This window comes from Notolepis coatsorum (assembly GCF_963971535.1).
Source record: "Notolepis coatsorum genome assembly, chromosome: 15".
Lineage (NCBI taxonomy): Eukaryota > Metazoa > Chordata > Actinopteri > Aulopiformes > Paralepididae > Notolepis > Notolepis coatsorum.
Window position 1 is genome coordinate 15,634,682 of NC_140179.1, and position 17,949 is coordinate 15,652,630.

Below are 17,949 nucleotides of genomic sequence, written 5' to 3' on the forward strand. Positions count from 1 at the left end.
AGAGGAGAGGGGGAGAAGAGGAGCAGGGGAAGAGGAGGAGGAAGAGGAGGAAGAGATGAGAGGAGAGGAAGAGGAGAGGAGTGGAGAGGAAGAGGAGAGAAGGAGAGGAAGAGAAGGAGAAAAGGAGGAGAGGAAGAGGAGAGGAGGAGAGGAGGAGAGGAAGAGAATTCAGGTGATTTTCAACCTAGAAGCAACTGTTCCATCTATCTATGATTTCAAGCACCGCCTCCCTTAACTCAACTTACATTCAAGCACACAACAGTCAACTTACATTCAAGCACACACCACACACAACAGTCAACTTACATTCAAGCACACCACACACAACAGGCAACTTACAACCAGCAATTTTGGAAATAAATAAATAAACTAGGCCCCAAAAAGAACCAGACAGTCCCAATGGAGATTGTATTGGACAACGGTGAATCATGTTTTGAAACTGAGCAGATTCTGAAAAAGTGGGAAACCGATTATAGTAGCCTATATGCATGTAGTAGTCGCCCTTTATTTGATGATGGTTTACTGATAGAAATATGTAAGTAAAAATGTGAGGCAGACCTTGGGATGAGCAATAGCCCTACAGGTTGTGAATTATTAAACAGTGACATTACGTTAGACGAGGTACAGAGTGTAGTGGACAGAGCGAAACTGAAGAAAGCCATGGGTATTGAGGAGTTGTCTAACGAGGTCCTTAAAACTCCCTATCTGCTGAATGTATTACACTGTTTATATCAAACTTGTTTTAACACCGGCACCATCCCCTCGATATGGAACATGTCCATTATTAAGCTCATCCCCAAATCTGCAAAAGCTGACCCTAGAGTCCCACTAAATTACAGAGGTATTAGTTTGATCAGTACAGTTTATAAATTATATTCAAGTGTTCTTAATAATAGATTAAATAAATACTTAGAATATAATGAAATGTTGGTGGATGAGCAGAATGGGTTTAGGGCTAAGAGAGCTTGTATTGATCATGTTTTTGTTTTATCATCGGTGGTGAGAGCCAGATTGGACGAGGGCAAGAATACATTAGTTTGTTTCATTGACTTTAAAAAAGCCTTTGACTGGATTAATAGAGAGCTTTTGGATTATAAATTAATTTGTTCTGGTATTGATGGTCTATTTTATAAGGCTATCAAAAGCCTGTATAAGGCCCAATCTGCAGCTGAATGATGTTAGGACCGGCTGGTTCCCCACCCCGGTGTAAAACGGTGTAAAACATACGGTTATCCTATAACCATAGTTATATGAGTATAGCGAGCGCTCTGCTCGTAGTGGAACCTTATCCCTTTCAATCTAATTCTGAATAAAATTTCTCCACATGTACACACCCATCCGCCTGGCCACACCCACATCCGCTCCTCTACATAAGTGGGGACGTGGCCATACTAACAGCTCCTTCCCAAGTCTTTCACCACCGAAGGCGAAGACCACAGGGTCCTCAGTGAGTCCGAGCAGAGCGCTCGCTATACTCATATAACTATGGTTATAGGATAACCGTATGTTATATTATCGTATAGCTTACGCGCTGCTCGTAGTGGAACACAGGAGCTGAGCAGAGCGGAAGCTCGACAAATGTACCCGCTGAGGCCCCCCACAACCATCAGAACCGGGGAGGACCCGAGCCCCCGGACCCCCCTAGAGGGGGACGGGAGGGAATCGGATCAGACTGTGCGAAGAGGGTTTAGCAACTCAAACGCACAGGGTGAGCAGATCGTGGGACTTACCTTCACACAGAAGAACCCGCGATTACACAGGCGAGCAACCCACATACCACTAGGGAACGAACGAACCCCGTTACAGTCCCTAACATCACAGGGTCAAGGTCAAGAACCCAACCCCGTGGCAAGGCTGTAGCAGCGGAGCGCGAAGGAGGACCCAGCCCCAGGAACAGCCTGAGGGTCAGGACCCCCCGGAAAGGGGGCCTGGTGAGGCCAACGACGCCTCAGCATCAAGACCCCACCAGACGGTCACTAGTGACACCACCCCCCACATCGCCAGCGTATCGGACAGGGCCCAATCCAAGAGCAGGCCCTTCCCCCCTACAGCACGCCGCCCTGAAGCACACCACATAGGCTACACCCCCACAACACTGTGGGGCCAGGCAGCGCACCAGGGAGACAACCCCCAAAGAGGTTGATCCCTCAATCCTGGCAACAGGTCAAAAGCATAACTCGACCTGTGCCCAGAGCACTGCGGACTAGACAGGCGCCTAAGGGGTCTACTGAGAACAGCACCCCGGCGGAAGGAGCATTCGGTATGCTGTAACCCGGTAACCTGACCCCCTAGAGGCCGAGGCAGAGAAGGCTGACATGATTGGCAGACGTCATGAAAAGTGCGGGGGCACACTCGCAGGCAGACAGGGTCAAGCCCGGCCTAACCCGAGAGTCGACTCCGCTACCAACACACTGGGGAACCAACCACCTCCCTATGTTTAGTTTAACAGGAGGCGGTTGTTCCCTTAACCCCACCAAGAAAAAACTCGGAAACACAACTGCGCGTATACACCGGCTATACAGCAGTACAAGCGTTTCAGTTTTCAAGAAGGGGTTAACCCAGGCCAACAGGTCGACAAGAACGAGGCCGGACCTGGGCCCGGCGGACCGGGATGTACACAGGGATGCCAGAGGGGTACAATAGAACCACATCGACAGCCCCCTCCCAGCCCCGCCAAGCAGGGGAAGAGAGGGGCAAAAAAGAATGGAGAAGGACCAGGCTCCTTAGCACAGCGCAAGGTACAATACAATATGGACCAAGCAACAGTGAAGGATAACACGCAGTGACACAACCACGAACACACCTCCATAACATCAAACCCTGCGACGCCCGGGCCAACCTGGCATTTTCCCCCCGAAAAAGCACAAAGTCCTTCAGGGTACCAGAATAGCAGATCTGCGCCCCCGGCGGACAACGGGTTAACTGACCTGGTCCGGCGCGACCAGAACCAGTCCCGTGTCCTAATCACGCCACCATCCCCAGTCCTAAGAGGGGGGCAGGTACCGTGTCGATCTAAAACATCACAGAGGGCGCCACCAAGACGGTCAGAACATGAATGCACCTCGCCCGGTGACCCACCCCATGGGCGTGAGACCCCTCCGCCAATGCTTTGATCTATTCCGTCATCTCCCCCCAGAGATGAACGAGAATTCGTCGAGACTAACCTAGTACACTGGCGCTCGGAAGAGATAAATCTCCATCCTAGTTGCTCCATAAAAACGCAGTTTTCATGATGAGCAACCAAGGCACGCCAGCCCATGCGTGGTTCCACACAGAAGCACCCAGGGCCAGCACTATGTACACGTCGAGACCCAAAACACATCAATGGTAATTCTAACAAGAACCCAGATAACGTTCCCTCCAAGCCGCCTGGGACGAGCGGCAGGAAGCTGGCCAAGAGACACAGATATGGGTCCCATATAGGGCTGGGCGATATGGCCTAAATATGATATCACGATATTTTCTGACCTTTCGGCGATACACGATACGCATCACGATGTTTTTCTTTTTTTCCCCAAAATTCATTATGAGGCTTACCAAGACAGTATTTGAGTTTGCAAGCTAACATTAAAGACAAAATAAAATACCCATGCATTTAGCATTTTTATATTATATATTAGATTTAGATTATTGGATTATTAGATTATATATTGCATATATTTAGCAATGAGATATTATATGATTTAGATATGAAATATGATGAATTGAAAATGGGGGACCCTGATGTAAACAAGACGAAAGTCTTTCTCTGGTCTGCATCCTCCAGTCCGCTGTTGACTGTTGTTGTATTGAGCTGTACTGTATTGTTTGTACCCCTGCTGCAATCTTTTAATAACGTTCTCATTCATTCAGTCGGCAAACAGAATCATTTTGATTGACAGTCGCGTCTGCCAATTACGTCACATCGCTTGCACCCGCCCTGCTGTTCTTAGCACCAATCGGAAAGCGCGTATTCATTTTTTACTTCCGCCGTTGGAGAGCTCAATGACAATAACAATGGCAGCTCGCCGCGGCCGACGTTTAGCTTTTAGCTCCGCAGAAGGACTAAACGACTGGAGGCATAATGATTTTACTGAAACGGATGTTATAATAAAAGCCTTTCCATACATCTGTCTGATTGAAAACTTTATTAACAGACCGCAGAATGGGCACAACTGAGTCAGCACGGGCTGAGATATGAACGAGCTTGCTATATCTAGGTCGACCTCGGTCGGCACTATGTAAATACGCTGATGTTATTGAAAGTGTAACTATATAGAGACCTCTGAACAGGTCCTGCATTATTATTATTATAACGTTAATGCCACAAAACGAATGCCTTTGTTATCATAAGTAGTCACTTTTGATGCAGTAGTGTGTGTGTGGGGCGGCGCTGTTCAAAAGTGTCAACGTGTGGACCAGATTGACGCGACACAAGCCTCTTGGGCAAAACATCACGATATCCACGATACGTTTAAAAAGTGTATCGTTAATGAACTGTACCCGATATTTATATAATATCGTCATATCGCCCAGCCCTAGTCCCATATGACGCGTCTGAGGGAAAACACCCCTGTCAACCCTGCTCTGTATAAAAATAGAGGAGACAGGCAACCCCCAGAGAGACCTCCCATGTGAGTAATAATTGAAAAGATATATGTAACATTGAGCTACGTGACCAAAAGCTCAACACATATGCAACAGAGCGCAGAGCAGAAAACAAAGTTTCCACGCACCGCATAACTCAATCTTGACAATAACAGCGGTCCACAACATGGAGCCTGAAAAGAACTCACGGAAGCCACACGACCAATAGAAACGCGCCCAGTGACGTATTCTATGGCGGGGGGAATTCCGTGAACCACCTGCCCAAATATGGCGTGGGACCAGGGAACTCCCTCCCCCCCCCCTCTCCCTACCCTGTGACGCGCTGACCCGACAGCGTGACAGGAAGACTGTAGAACAGGAGGTCCAACCCCCTGGCCAATCAGAAAAAGAGGGGGGCAGGGTTTATCAGTTCACCCCCTTGTGACACCATACCCCGGATACGATGAAAACAAACAAGCAGCGATGATTCCAGTTTACCTAGCATGCTACATGAAAAGCGTATATCCACTAGGATAAGCTCAACCATCTGCACGCCAGCCACAGGCGAACAGGTTTTTATATACAAGGCTTTAGGCTCATGTGCGAACACGTCACCCGTGTTTATGTACTTCACCAAGTAAAGAGAAAACACAGACGTTTAAAGAGAGGGTCAAAGACCTCGGTACAAGCTACATACATGATTACTTCTGTAGGCTAACACTCTAACCTGGTTGTGGACTCGATGCCATGTTTCCCAAACGTAACAGAATACACACAACCCCCTCAGATAAAAAAGGTAAAGTTCACTCTTACTACTGCAAGAAGAACACAGTCTTCATGATGAGGGAAAACAAGTCTTTCGACCGAGTGCTAGCCACAGGCCTTGCCAAGCACACATATATATAGCGACCAGAACAATTTACAAGAAAACTGTCCTACTCTCTAAGCAAACACACAACCCCACAGGTAGGTGAGAGTTTATACATCGTATCCCCAATATATAGTGAATAAACACAGTTTGTAACAAAAAACAGTCCATCACCAGGAGGGACCTTTTATTTAGTAACAAAAATCATATGTTGGGGAGGGGAAGGGGACAGGGGTAAACAGGGGAGTCACTAGCGGCGCCTGCCGCGTGCAGCGCGGTGTTTGCCCCCACGGGGAGCCGGCCCGGAGGAACGGTTCTGGGAAGCCTGGTCACGTCGATCCCTACAGTCACCTCCGGGCGTGGGGCGGCTGGCTGCGGCAGACGAGGCACTCCCTCCACTCCTGGCCTTCTTCGCCGAAGATCCAGAAGCGGCGACGGTAGTGGTCGCGGTCCTCTGCCGCCGTTGCTTTTTCCGGCCATCACCAGTGGCATCGGGTCGGGGGAAATGGGGTTGGAGCACAGAGCGCTCCTCCTCCATCTCTCTGCAGGCTGCCGTCATCTGCTGCATGGCCGACCCGAAGAGCCCAGCATCGGAGAGGGGGGCCGTGAGCAGGGGAATCCTCTTCTGTTCCGGCACCCGCGCCTGCTCCAGCCAAAGGTGGCGCTGGGATAGAGTGGCCAGGGCGCGCTCCTTCCTGGCGGCTATTGCCTGCAGCTGGGTAAGGTGCAGGATGGCTCCAGCCGCCTGGGCGTGAAGATATTGCTGATGGTCATCCAATACCGACCCGCCCGCCATCATCCCCGACATGTAGCGCGCTAGCTGCGCGATGTTGGAAGTCGCAGCTAGGCTCTGAGTCGTGGCGATGTATACCTGGTCACTCCAATTAGCCATCTGCCTAGCCGATTTCCCTTGGGGAACCGGCTTACGCAATGGGTCCCACACCATTTCGGGACAAAGTATGGATGCCATCGGCCTATCAAGCCGAGGCACCCCGTCCTTTAGCCCCTGGACCAAACGCGCCACCCGCGTGATTGGCACGTAGGCGGGGGTAAGGCCAGTGATGCGGGAGATTACCTGTCCCCGTTTCACGTAAGCCTCCATTGATGGGAAGAATGGGCAGACAACGCCCGTCTCTCTCACAGGACCACGTTGCCAGAGATGACCTATCATGTCATCAGGAACAGGTGCAGGCAGAGGCTGCGGCCACGCCATTAGCGGCTGCAGCGGCCGCCATGAGCTCGGGGAACAAGGCAAGCAACTCCCCTTGCGTACCTTCCTCCACATCACTCGCGTCCCTCACGTACGGGAGGCTGCCATGTCGGACGCCACCATCCGACGCGGCAGATAGCTGGGCATCTTGTCTCAGGGTCTGAGGTTCTAACCCAACACCGGAGAACAAGGGACCCCAAGGAGACGCAACACTCCCTGCCACACCCCGAGGGGGAAAATGATACGTCTCCACTGGGGCATCGAACAAGAGAGCTCTCGCCCCCTCCATATGATCCTCAGTCTCCATCGGAAATGGAGACGAGGCAAGAAAACTCTCGTCTGGCTCCAGCACAACCTCAAAGCCTGGCCGTTCGCCCCTGCAGCTCGCTGCCCTACGACGAGAGCGAGCAGAGGCGAAGAGTCTGCGTCGCAAATCCCCAGCCACCAGAGGAGCTGTCGGCCTGTCGGCCGACTGTCCACTGACGGGGGAACCAGGGCCGGAACCAGGCCATCTCACAGGGAGATGGAGGCTCAAACTCACCACCGGGCGCCGCCCGAGCTTATCCGACTGCCATGACCACGGAGTCAGAGACGCCCCACGACGCACGGAGGACGCGGCATATGGAGAAGCGCTGGTGAAGGGTGACGAAGGTGCAAACATTATGTCTTAGCTTTTCTCGTAATTGGCGAGAGAGAGAAAAATAAGATACAATGTCCACGTAGCTCCTTTCCAACAACTATTTCGGCACTAAACTCAAGTGGTGTATACAGAAAATAGGGAAGGAGCTGTTAGTATGGCCACGTCCCCACTTATGTAGAGGAGCGGATGTGGGTGTGGCCAGGCGGATGGGTGTGTACATGGAGACATTTTATTCAGAATTAGATTGAAAGGGATAAGGTTCCACTACGAGCAGAGCGTAAGCTATACGATAATATAACAGGGAGATGTGCTTTATCCCACTTTGTTCGCCCTTTATGTTAATGACCTGGCGCAAGAAATTAAGCAAGCCAATCTTGGTATTCCAATAGATAATATAATCCCAAGTATTTTATTGTACGCTGATGATATTGTTCTGTTTGCAGAAAATGAAGCAAATTTACAAAACATGTTGAATATTATGAGTTCTTGGTGCAGGAAATGGAGACTTGCAATTAACAGTGAAAAAACACAGATTATGCACTTCAGGAAAAAGCATGAACAGCAGAGTAACCATAAGTTCCAATTTGGACCAACGCCCCTGATTTACACATATTCTTATAAATATCTTGGTTTCATCTTTAATGAGTACATAAGCTTCATAGAAGGAAGGAAAATACTGTCTGAGTCAGCAGGAAGGGCGCTAGGGGGTGTGCTGAGTAAAATGAAAGTGTGCACTGACCTTGGGTTTTCAACATTTACACAATTATTTGATTCAATGGTGGGTTCCGTTTTATTTTATGCTGCTGGAGTATGGGGTTTTGATGATGCACCGGAATGTAATGCTATCCAGAACCGTGCCACGAGATACTTCTTGGGAGTCCATAAATACACACCAAAAGGGGCTATAGAAGGGGACATGGGTTGGGACTCTTGCTTGGTCAAGCAAAAAGGTGAAATGGTTAGGTTATGGAACCGCCTGGTCCAGCTGCCAAATGACAGGGTGACAAAAAAGATATTTAACTGGGACAGAGCACACGGTCATCCCTGGTCAAGAGAGATGTTCATGATTTTTTATTCTGCTGATTTAAGTATGATTTTTATGAACAATCTGCAGTGTAAGGTTCACATAATTAAAACAAAATTATCAACAATCCATCAGGATAAGTGGAAGGTGGAGATATAGAAAAAACCTAAACTTAGAAAATATGTTGTAATTAAAAATTTGTATTTTACTGAACCTTATGTAATGTTAAACTTAAAGAGAAGACGGAGGTCTCTGTGTGCCCAGTTAAGGTCTGGCACCCTGCCATTGGCTGTGGAAGTGGGTATATTCCAGGGTAAACCTGAGGAGGAGCGGTTGTGTGTTCACTGTGATCTGAGAGTGGTGGAAGATGAATATCATTTTGTTTTTTATTGCCCTTTGTACACCGCTTTGAGGAGGGTTTTATTTGAGAAAATTCAAATTGTAAATCCGGATTTGTTTTGGCAGTCTGAGAGCTGTATGTTGAGTTTTTTTTCTGTGGAGGACATCTTCAGTTTTGCAGGATTTTTGGAGAAAGCATGGCACTTGAGACAAAACACACTATATCCTATATAATTGTATATGAATTCATCTTGTTTATTTGTTTACATACATTGCGTACAGCTTGTGTTATATTACGTTTTATTGTATTTTCTTTTTCTTGTGGCCATCTTGGTCTATATGTCATTTGTCAAGTAATTTGTCAAGTATATTATTATATACTTATTGTTTATGTGTCTTGTAAAGCCCATATGGGCTGGGCATACACCTGTATGTAAGACACGAAAATAAAAAACATCAAATCAAATCAAAACATTCAAGCACACAACAGTCAACTTAAATACATTCAAGCACACAACAGTCAACTTACATACATTCAAGCACACAACAGTCAACTTACATACATTCAAGCACACAACAGTCAACTTACATACATTCAAGCACACAACAGTCAACTTACAGAGCTGGGCTGCTCGTGAGGCTCGTACAGGTAGGTGTCGGGGAAGGCTTTAGCCAGGGCCATGTGGCGAGCAGAGATGTAATACTAGAGACCAGAGACAGGAAGACAACAGATATTAGGTTAATGTGGCGAGCAGAGGTGTAATACTAGAGACCAGAGACACGAAGACAACAGATATTAGGGCCATGTGGCGAGCAGAGATGTAATACTAGAGACCAGAGACAACAGATATTAGGGCCATGTGGCGAGCAGAGATGTAATACTAGAGACAGGAAGACAACAGATATTAGGTTCATGAATCCACAGGCTCGGTCCTTAACACTTTCAATGCCCAAAACGTGATAAGACGTTTTATCAGCCCAATGCCTGAATGCTCACGACGACAATTATCGTTTTATTTTTATATTAGTGATCTGAATTCATATTTCATCAACCGAGTCTCCCGTTGGTATGCAGCCCCTGTAGGAGCTGAGATGTGAAAAAACCGCCCCCTATCGTCTCCCAGATGGTAATGCACCCTTTTGGAATGGACTCAATGAAAATGGATGAGAAAAGAAAAATCCGGAATCCACATTTTACTTCTCAGGCATGTAACCCGAGCCGATCGGATTCATTGTGGAGCCTCGGAACAGCGTGGAATACATATGTATGTATTCAACGTATGTAGCGTTGGATCAATAAAAGCGATAGATTTTTGGAATGGCGATCAGGAATTGGAATGATCTTTTTGGAGAACATCTGATCTGAGGTAAGGAATCTATTTTACAAGTCTTGGGATAATCAGAGTTGTATTCGCTGAGATCTCAGCGTTCGCCCTATGTGTGTGTGTGTGTGTGTGGGCGATCACTTTGAGGAAATCAGAGAATAGATTTTTCAGATCGCCTATATAGCGTGCATACGTACACATATACTATCGATAATCTAGCGTTTATTTGAAAACTATTCATAAATAGGCCAAAAAATTACGTTTTTGTGTATTCTAGAATATTCCAGAAAAGGGCGATTATCGTGGAATATTTATATTTTCCTTGAAAACAAGGGCTTTTCAAAATGCTATAAAATGAAAATGAACCGATAAAAAAACAATCCGCTTCGACAATGTTGACTGGAAAACGAGTCATTGATAAGCGACGGGCAAATTAGACACATAGCCATAATTTAAAACATAGATTAGGCGTTATTAACCAGTGGATGGTGGGCATTCAAGCGGTAAATCAAGATTAAGCTTGGGCTCTGAAAGTGTTAAAGGGGCATTTCAGCAAAAAGCAATGCCGATTTATTTTGCACATAATCTCACACACATTGAAACACTAAGGCCGTGTTCACACCTGAAAGTCCGCGGATAGTCCGGACTTTCTGGTGGACCAAATGTGAAAATTATACATGGTTTGATTTTGGTCTACGTTCACACTGCCCTTTTTGGTGCGGACCTAATTTGTAAACAAAGGACATGCAGTCGCCAAGTCGTTCGTTCCCAAAGTCGGGGTCGCGACCCAAAGGTGGGCCGCGAGCAGCCACGGGTGGGCCGCGAGATGATTAAAAAAAAAAAAAAAAAAAAAATTTTTTTTTTGTCAGGCCACTGAACTTAGAAGCAGGCCAGGACAGTGTTTCTAGTTGTATTCTAAAATTCTATTCTATTGTATTCTAAAATGTGACTATATGGTTTTATATTAACTTAATAAATAAACTAAAACGAAAAATCTACTTATTTCAACGAACATTTCAAACTAAATAACAGATTATGCACATAAAACGCTGAAAACAACCGAAGCAACAATAGTATTTTAATGAGGCTATTATTATTATCATTATTATTTTGCAACAAGTTAGCCCTCTCATAAATAGCACATATAAATGAATAACTAACTTGAACTAACTTAATAGGATTGAAGTGATATTTGGCTTAAAAAATCGGTCGCCTGGCAAAAAAGAAAAGAAAAAAAAGCCTGACGATGTGCATTGGGCCGCGGCTCTCTGACGCCTTATTTTCTGGGCCCTGGCCTGAAAAGTTTGGGAACCCCTATTGGACTATAGCACTCACAAATGTAAACCGTTGCCGACAGCGTAATGAGAGAGAGATACCGTCATTAGGCGCGCGGCGCAAGTCGACTAGAGAGTAGAGAAAGAGAGAGAGAGAGAGAGAGAGAGAGAGAGACTGTCGGCGCGCGCCGCGAGTCTAGAGAGGAGAGACGGTCATTACGCGAGCGGCGCAAGTCGACTAGAGAGTAGAGAGAGAGAGAGAGAGAGAGAGAGACTGTCGGCGCGCGCCGCGAGTCTAGAGAGGAGAGACGGTCATTACGCGAGCGGCGCAAGTCGAATAGAGAGAGAGAGAGCGAGAGAGAGAGAGAGAGACTGTCGGCGCGCGGTGCGAGTCTAGAGAGGAGAGACGGTCATTACGCGAGTGGCGCGAGTCGAATAGAGAGAGAGAGAGCGAGAGAGAGAGAGAGAGACTGTCGGCGCGCGACGCGAGTCTAGAGAGGAGAGACGGTCATTACGCGAGCGGCGCGAGTCGAGTAGAGAGAGAGAGAGAGAGAGAGAGAGAGAGAGAGAGAGAGAGGCTGTCGGCGCGCGTCTAGAGAGGAGAGACGGTCATTACGCGAGCGGCGTGAGTCGAGTAGAGAGAGAGAGAGAGAGAGAGAGACTGTCCGCACGCGGCGCGGGAGAGAGGAGAGACTCGTCGCGAGCGGCGCAAGTCTGACTTCAGAGCCACACTGCAATGCACTGTAGGCTACTGTACTTTGCTTCCTAGATTAGGTACTATAGTTCGATTGAAACGGACCGAGTCCCAACTTTTCTAGAGGACCTTGGTTCGGTTGTTTGGTCCTCAAAATAGTTCGGTTTGTGTTCACACTACAAACGAAACAGACTATCGATTTTAAAGGGACCATGGTCCACTTAAAGTGGGCCAAACAGGGTAGGTGTGAACGCGCCATAAAACATTGATTCCTTGTGCTGTGTTAATTACAGCTCCATGAAATGATGAAACAATAGCAATACCTTGTTTTATAGGGACCATCTGCTACCTTATAATTATATTATGTGGTGCAGTCGCCCCTCTAACAGGAGGTGATCTGGTCTCTAACTCTAACAGGAGGTGATCTGGTCTCTAACAGGAGGTGATCTGGTCTCTAACAGGAGGTGATCTGGTCTCTAACAGGAGGTGATCTGGTCTCTAACAGGGGGTGATCTGGTCTCTAACAGGAGGTGATCTGGTCTCTAACAGGAGGTGATCTGGTCTCTAACAGGAGGTGATCTGGTCTCTTAACAGGAGGTGATCTGGTCTCTAACAGGAGGTGATCCGGTCTCTAACAGGAGGTGATCTGGTCTCTAACAGGAGGTGATCCTCTGTATCTCCTCTCTCACCCTGTATCTCCTCTCTCACCCTGTATCTCCTCTCTCACCCTGTATCTCATATCTCACCCTGCCCATGTATCCCCCCTCACCCTGCCCATGTATCCCCCCTCACCCTGCCCATGTATCCCCCCTCACCCTGCCCAGGTATCCCCCTCTCACCCTGCCCAGGTATCCTCTCTCACCCTCCCCAGGTATCCCCCCTCTCACCCTGCCCAGGTATCCCCCCTCTCACCCTGCCCAGGTATCCCCCCTCTCACCCTCCCCAGGTATCCCCCCTCTCACCCTGCCCAGGTATCCCCCCTCTCACCCTGCCCAGGTATCCCCCCTCTCACCCTGCCCAGGTATCCCCCCTCTCACCCTCCCCAGGTATCCCCCCTCTCACCCTGCCCAGGTATCCCCCCTCACCCTGCCCAGGTATCCCCCCTCTCAACCTCCCCAGGTATCCCCCCTCTCACCCTGCCCAGGTATCCCCCCTCTCACCCTGCCCAGGTATCCCCCCTCTCACCCTGCCCAGGTATCCCCCCTCTCACCCTGCCCAGGTATCCCCCCTCTCACCCTCCCCAGGTATCCCCCTTCTCACCCTGCCCAGGTATCCCCCCTCTCACCCTCCCCAGGTATCCCCCCTCTCACCCTCCCCAGGTATCCCCCCTCTCACCCTGCCCAGGTATCTCCAGTCCAGGAGGTCACTGAGGCGCTCGGTCCGGTTCCTCTGGATGATCCTCTGGCGCCGGCTCTGCTGGACGAACTGGTAGAGGAAGGAGGTGAGCTGGTTGCACGACTCGTCCACCCCTCGGTACCGTCGGTCCAGGATGTAGATTCCTGTGCGGAGGAAGGAGAGAGCAACACAGATGTTTCAAACAACTGTGCTACATGTTCCTTTAACACAGTGGTTCCCAAACTGTGGTGCGCCCTCTAGGTGGTGCGTGACATGAAAAGGCTAATGAAAAAAAAATAATAAAAAAAATATTTTACAATAAAATGTCATAAAAATCTTAGTCAAACCTTTAGTATTATGGATATTAAACATGCTGGCAGAGTACATGCATCCATGTTGTCGTGAACATTTTAATTAAATAAAGAAAATCCCTATCCATAGTCGCCGTGGGAAGAGATAAAATAAAAAATGTAATCTGTGCACGGAGACCAGCAAAAAAATTTCTAACAGAAACCCATTGGGGGGTGCGTCAGCTAGGTCGGGAGGTGACAGGGGGTGCATGGCCAAAAAAGTTTGGGAACCGCTGCTTTAACACATTGACCGCCGGAGGTCGCTGTGGGCGTATATGGCCATTTGTGCCAGCGCTTTGTTCAATGGAGAGAATGCCGTGCTTGCGAGTGCTAAAACTATATTAAATATTATAGCTATGGATCTAATAACGTTGTCGATTGTCAGTGAGTTTCTTCTGGTCAACGTGCAAAAAACTTGATAATTTTTTCATCCGTACATTTCCGTTTTATACCGTGGTGAATATGAGTATAGTTTGAGTGATTCTGAGTAATCCCAGGAAAAGACGCGAAAACAGCCCTTTAGTTAAAATCGGATTTAATCCACTTATCACGTTGCCATTTTTCGCCTGATTATCGAATCTTCCTGAAATCAACGCTAGATTATCGTTATTATGTCTGATCATGCACGCATGAAAGGGGGCTTGTAGCGGGGCGCCCCTCTGTGCTGTGATGTGACCAACGGGAAACAGCACACACACATTCCACACAGATAGCTTCGATCACGGGAGAAAAAAATATCAGATCAACGCAAGATTGGATATAAACTGTCCTTACCTTGTCTCTGATGTAATGCAAAAAAGATAATCCAATTATCTGATCGCCATTCCAAGTACTGGTCGCGGCAGTCCGTCCCACGTTATCCGGCATTGCATATGAACAAGGGGGGGTTTATTACGACAATGATGCATCGTTGTAATAAACCCCGCCCGCACGGCTCAGCCCAGAAAACAAACTACATAATTTCAAATGGAGTGCAATAGCGGCCGCAATGCGTTAGAGGGCGGTATTGACCGTCTGCCAGCTCAGACACATTCAGAACAGCCTGCACAGGCTGCCCCCATGAATTATGAATGGCAATAGCGAATAAAAGAAAAATGGATCCAATAACGAGTATACTCGTGGTTGGCGCTCCACGGTTGGACGGCAATAACAAGTATACTCGTTTTTGGCGCAGAACCAGTTAAAAGAGCTACTTCACCAACAGACAAGACTGATTTATTTTGCACACTAATCTCACACATCCAAAAGCTCTAAACAGTTTGACAGTTATTGAGAGTAAATGAGTTTGAATATGGTCCACCCGTGATGTCATTGGAGACATTGGATCCTTCTGTTGTGTGTTAATTACAGCTCAGTGAAATGATAAGGTAGCAGTCCCTATAAGACAAGGTGTTGTGTTAATTACAGCTCAGTGAAATTACAAGGTAGCAGTCCCTATAAGACAAGGTGTTGCTATTCTTTCATCTACATCATTTCATGTGATGTCATCACTTCCGATGACATCACAGATGACCATACAATAACTGTCAAACTGAGTTTTTGGATGTGTGTGAGATTTATGATTTATGTGCAAAATAAATCAGCATTGCTTTTTGGTAAAGTGGCCCTTTAACTCATTGACCGCCATGCTGTTTTCCCATCTCTTCTCTCAATGGCGCCAGCGTTATTGACCATTTTAGCGATGTTTGCGGACACATCATGTGTTCTGTATTATAGCTATGGAGACAATAGTATGGCTCATTTGACAGGCATTGTTTATAGTCCAACACTGACTAACCAGTTCATTTCTACAGATTGTGCGCTATTCCACGCTAAACATCGCCCCTTTCCAAAAGAATCCAGTCTTTTTTCCTAGATAGCGAGATATGACGTGTTATATGCATTATGCCCAAATCGTTCGGATTGCTCACATGAAATTCCAAATATTTTCAAATCGTTTTACCTCGAAACTGTGATTGTTACCAAAAGCATGTTTTAGGTCCGGTAAAATACGACACTGTGATCGGTACAAAAGCATGTTTTAGGTTAAAAACATACCAACAGGTTACCTAAAATAGACCTTACCTCAGTCAGAAGGTACTCCAAAATTAATAAATCCCAGTCGTCCCATGGCGATTGCAATTACTCGTGTATACTTAAAATCTCAGACCGATCGCCCTGTCCTGATTCCCTCTGAGGGGGAGGAGTTCTTGCAGACACTCCCCACACTAAACTATCCCAGTTCAAAAGGTAGGTGATCGCCAACCGTTTGCGACAAAACCAGAGAAATGTCGGGTATGGCGCAGAAAGAGTTAAGGGACAGCGGGGGGGGGGGGGGGGGGGTGGCCACTCACCGTATGCTGAGGGGTCGGCTATGTGCTCCTCCATGAAGCAGCCGAAGCCTGACAGGTTGGTAGAGATGGATGGGATGCCCATTACAGTACACTCAGCTGGGGGGAGGGGGGGAGAGAGAGAGAGAGAGAGAGACAGAGAGAGAGTGGGTTAAAAAGCTACCGTTAACAACATTCAACAAATATTTAATGTTTTGCAAAACACGTCTAGTGCTGTGTGGGCGTTAAAAAGGCTTCGGACACCATGAACCATGATGATGTGCTTCTGAAGTAACTTAGCACCTCATCTCCAATGTCGAGAGCAACGCATTAAAATGAATGCAGAACATTCAAACGATCCAAATGGGCGTTCCACACGGCTCAATCTTGGGGCCTCTGCTTTTCAGCTTATACTGTACATAAATTATTTACCAACATGCTGTAAAATAGCTGATTGTCAAATGTACGCTAATGACACTATCATTTATGTATCAGTTAAAACCCCTTATGTACGTAGCAGCAGAGACACTAACAAATGGAATAATAAATAATAATAACTTTATTTGTATAGCATCTTTCATACAAGAATTGCAGCTCAAGTTAGCAGCAAGGTAAGGCAAATCACAGCTTTAAAATTACATAAAAAAACATAAAAAGATAACAGCAAAGTAAGGCAAATGACAGTTTTTCATATTAGGATCTAACATCCCAATGTCTCTGTTTACGGCTTGATTCAGTTTTAAAATAGGCAGTAATAAAAAGAATAAAAATAGACTGAGTCAAAAAGTGCAGTAAAAGTTAATAAAATAGAATAGACATTAAAATGATGCAGTAGAACGTCCGGTTCCGGGTCGAGAATGGGGTAGACCTCTCTGAGCCACGCTGTGACTCCCAAACTTTTATTTTACTTTAAGAAGCCTCTTTTTTTTATTCCAAGATAATTGAACCATTACCATACGTCATCCATATTTCTACCTGTCTTATTCTGCCAAAAAAATAAAAGAAGAAAAAGCGTAATGGCTGCGTGAGTCTTAAGAAGCGAGACCGGCCCTGTGGATGGGCCCACCATGGTTAAGCTAATGGATGAACTCAAGCTAGCTTTCACCACGGAGTTCAGAACGTTTGCCGCCTCGCTCGAATCCAGACTCGACGGCTTCCAACTGGTGGTCGCAGACCATACTCAACGCCTGGCTTCCGTAGAAGACGGCCTGAATACATGGTCTGGTAGGATGGTAGAGCTGGAGGCCAGATGCACAGCTCAAGATGAAATCATCGGCAAGCTAAAAACCAAGCTAATTGACGTTGAGTCGCGCAGCCGGCGTTCTAACATACGCATTCTGGGCCTAGATGAATCCCTGCACAGCAACCGTCCCAGTGTCTTTTTCGCAGAAATCGTGGTGGAAATCATGGGGAAAGACGTCCTCGCTACGCTGCCTGAGCTCGACCGATGCCACAGGATGCTAACACCCAAACCAGCGCCGGGCTCCAGGCCTAGGGCAGTAATCGCCCGCTTACACCACTATAAGATTAAGGAGGCTATCATCCTGGAGGCTTGTAAAAGGAGAGGGAATCTGACATACAGAGGGAAACCAATTTCAATCTTCGAAGACTACTGCCCCGAGGTGGTCGAGCAGCGATCACACTACCGAGATGTCATGGAGCCCCTGTACAAACGAGGATTTAAACCATCGCTCCAGTTCCCTGCGAAACTCGTCATGGTTCTACCCCTGCCCTTAAGAGTAAAATTGATCCCAATACATCCCCACTCTGCTTTAAATGCAAGATAGAGATTGGAAACCACGTCCACTGCTTTTAGTCCTGTGTAAAGCTCCAGAACTATTGGTTCGACATCGTAGAGGAACTATCTGATATATTCCAGACCCCCATCGAACTGGATCCCCTCTGCCTCTTACTAGGCCTCCCAGATATTCATATTGCCAATTTCAAACATAGGAGACTATTCAATTTGTTGACATTTGCTGCTAGGAAAAACATTCTGTTGTTCTGGATCAAGG

At 47.2% G+C, this 17,949-nt stretch overlaps 1 protein-coding gene across 1 annotated transcript in view; it reads right to left on the minus strand.

Annotated features, from left to right (window-relative positions):
• The window catches only part of gys1 (glycogen synthase 1 (muscle)), a 59,104-nt gene that overhangs the window by 1,748 nt on the left and 39,407 nt on the right, over window positions 1–17,949 (minus strand). The window contains exons 13-15 of the mRNA XM_084330350.1: window positions 15,959–16,054; window positions 13,276–13,439; window positions 9,267–9,350 (exon numbers count right to left, since the gene is read on the minus strand). Coding sequence (XP_084186476.1) covers window positions 9,267–9,350; window positions 13,276–13,439; window positions 15,959–16,054 — 344 coding nt within the window. The remainder of the gene's footprint in view (window positions 1–9,266; window positions 9,351–13,275; window positions 13,440–15,958; window positions 16,055–17,949) is intronic.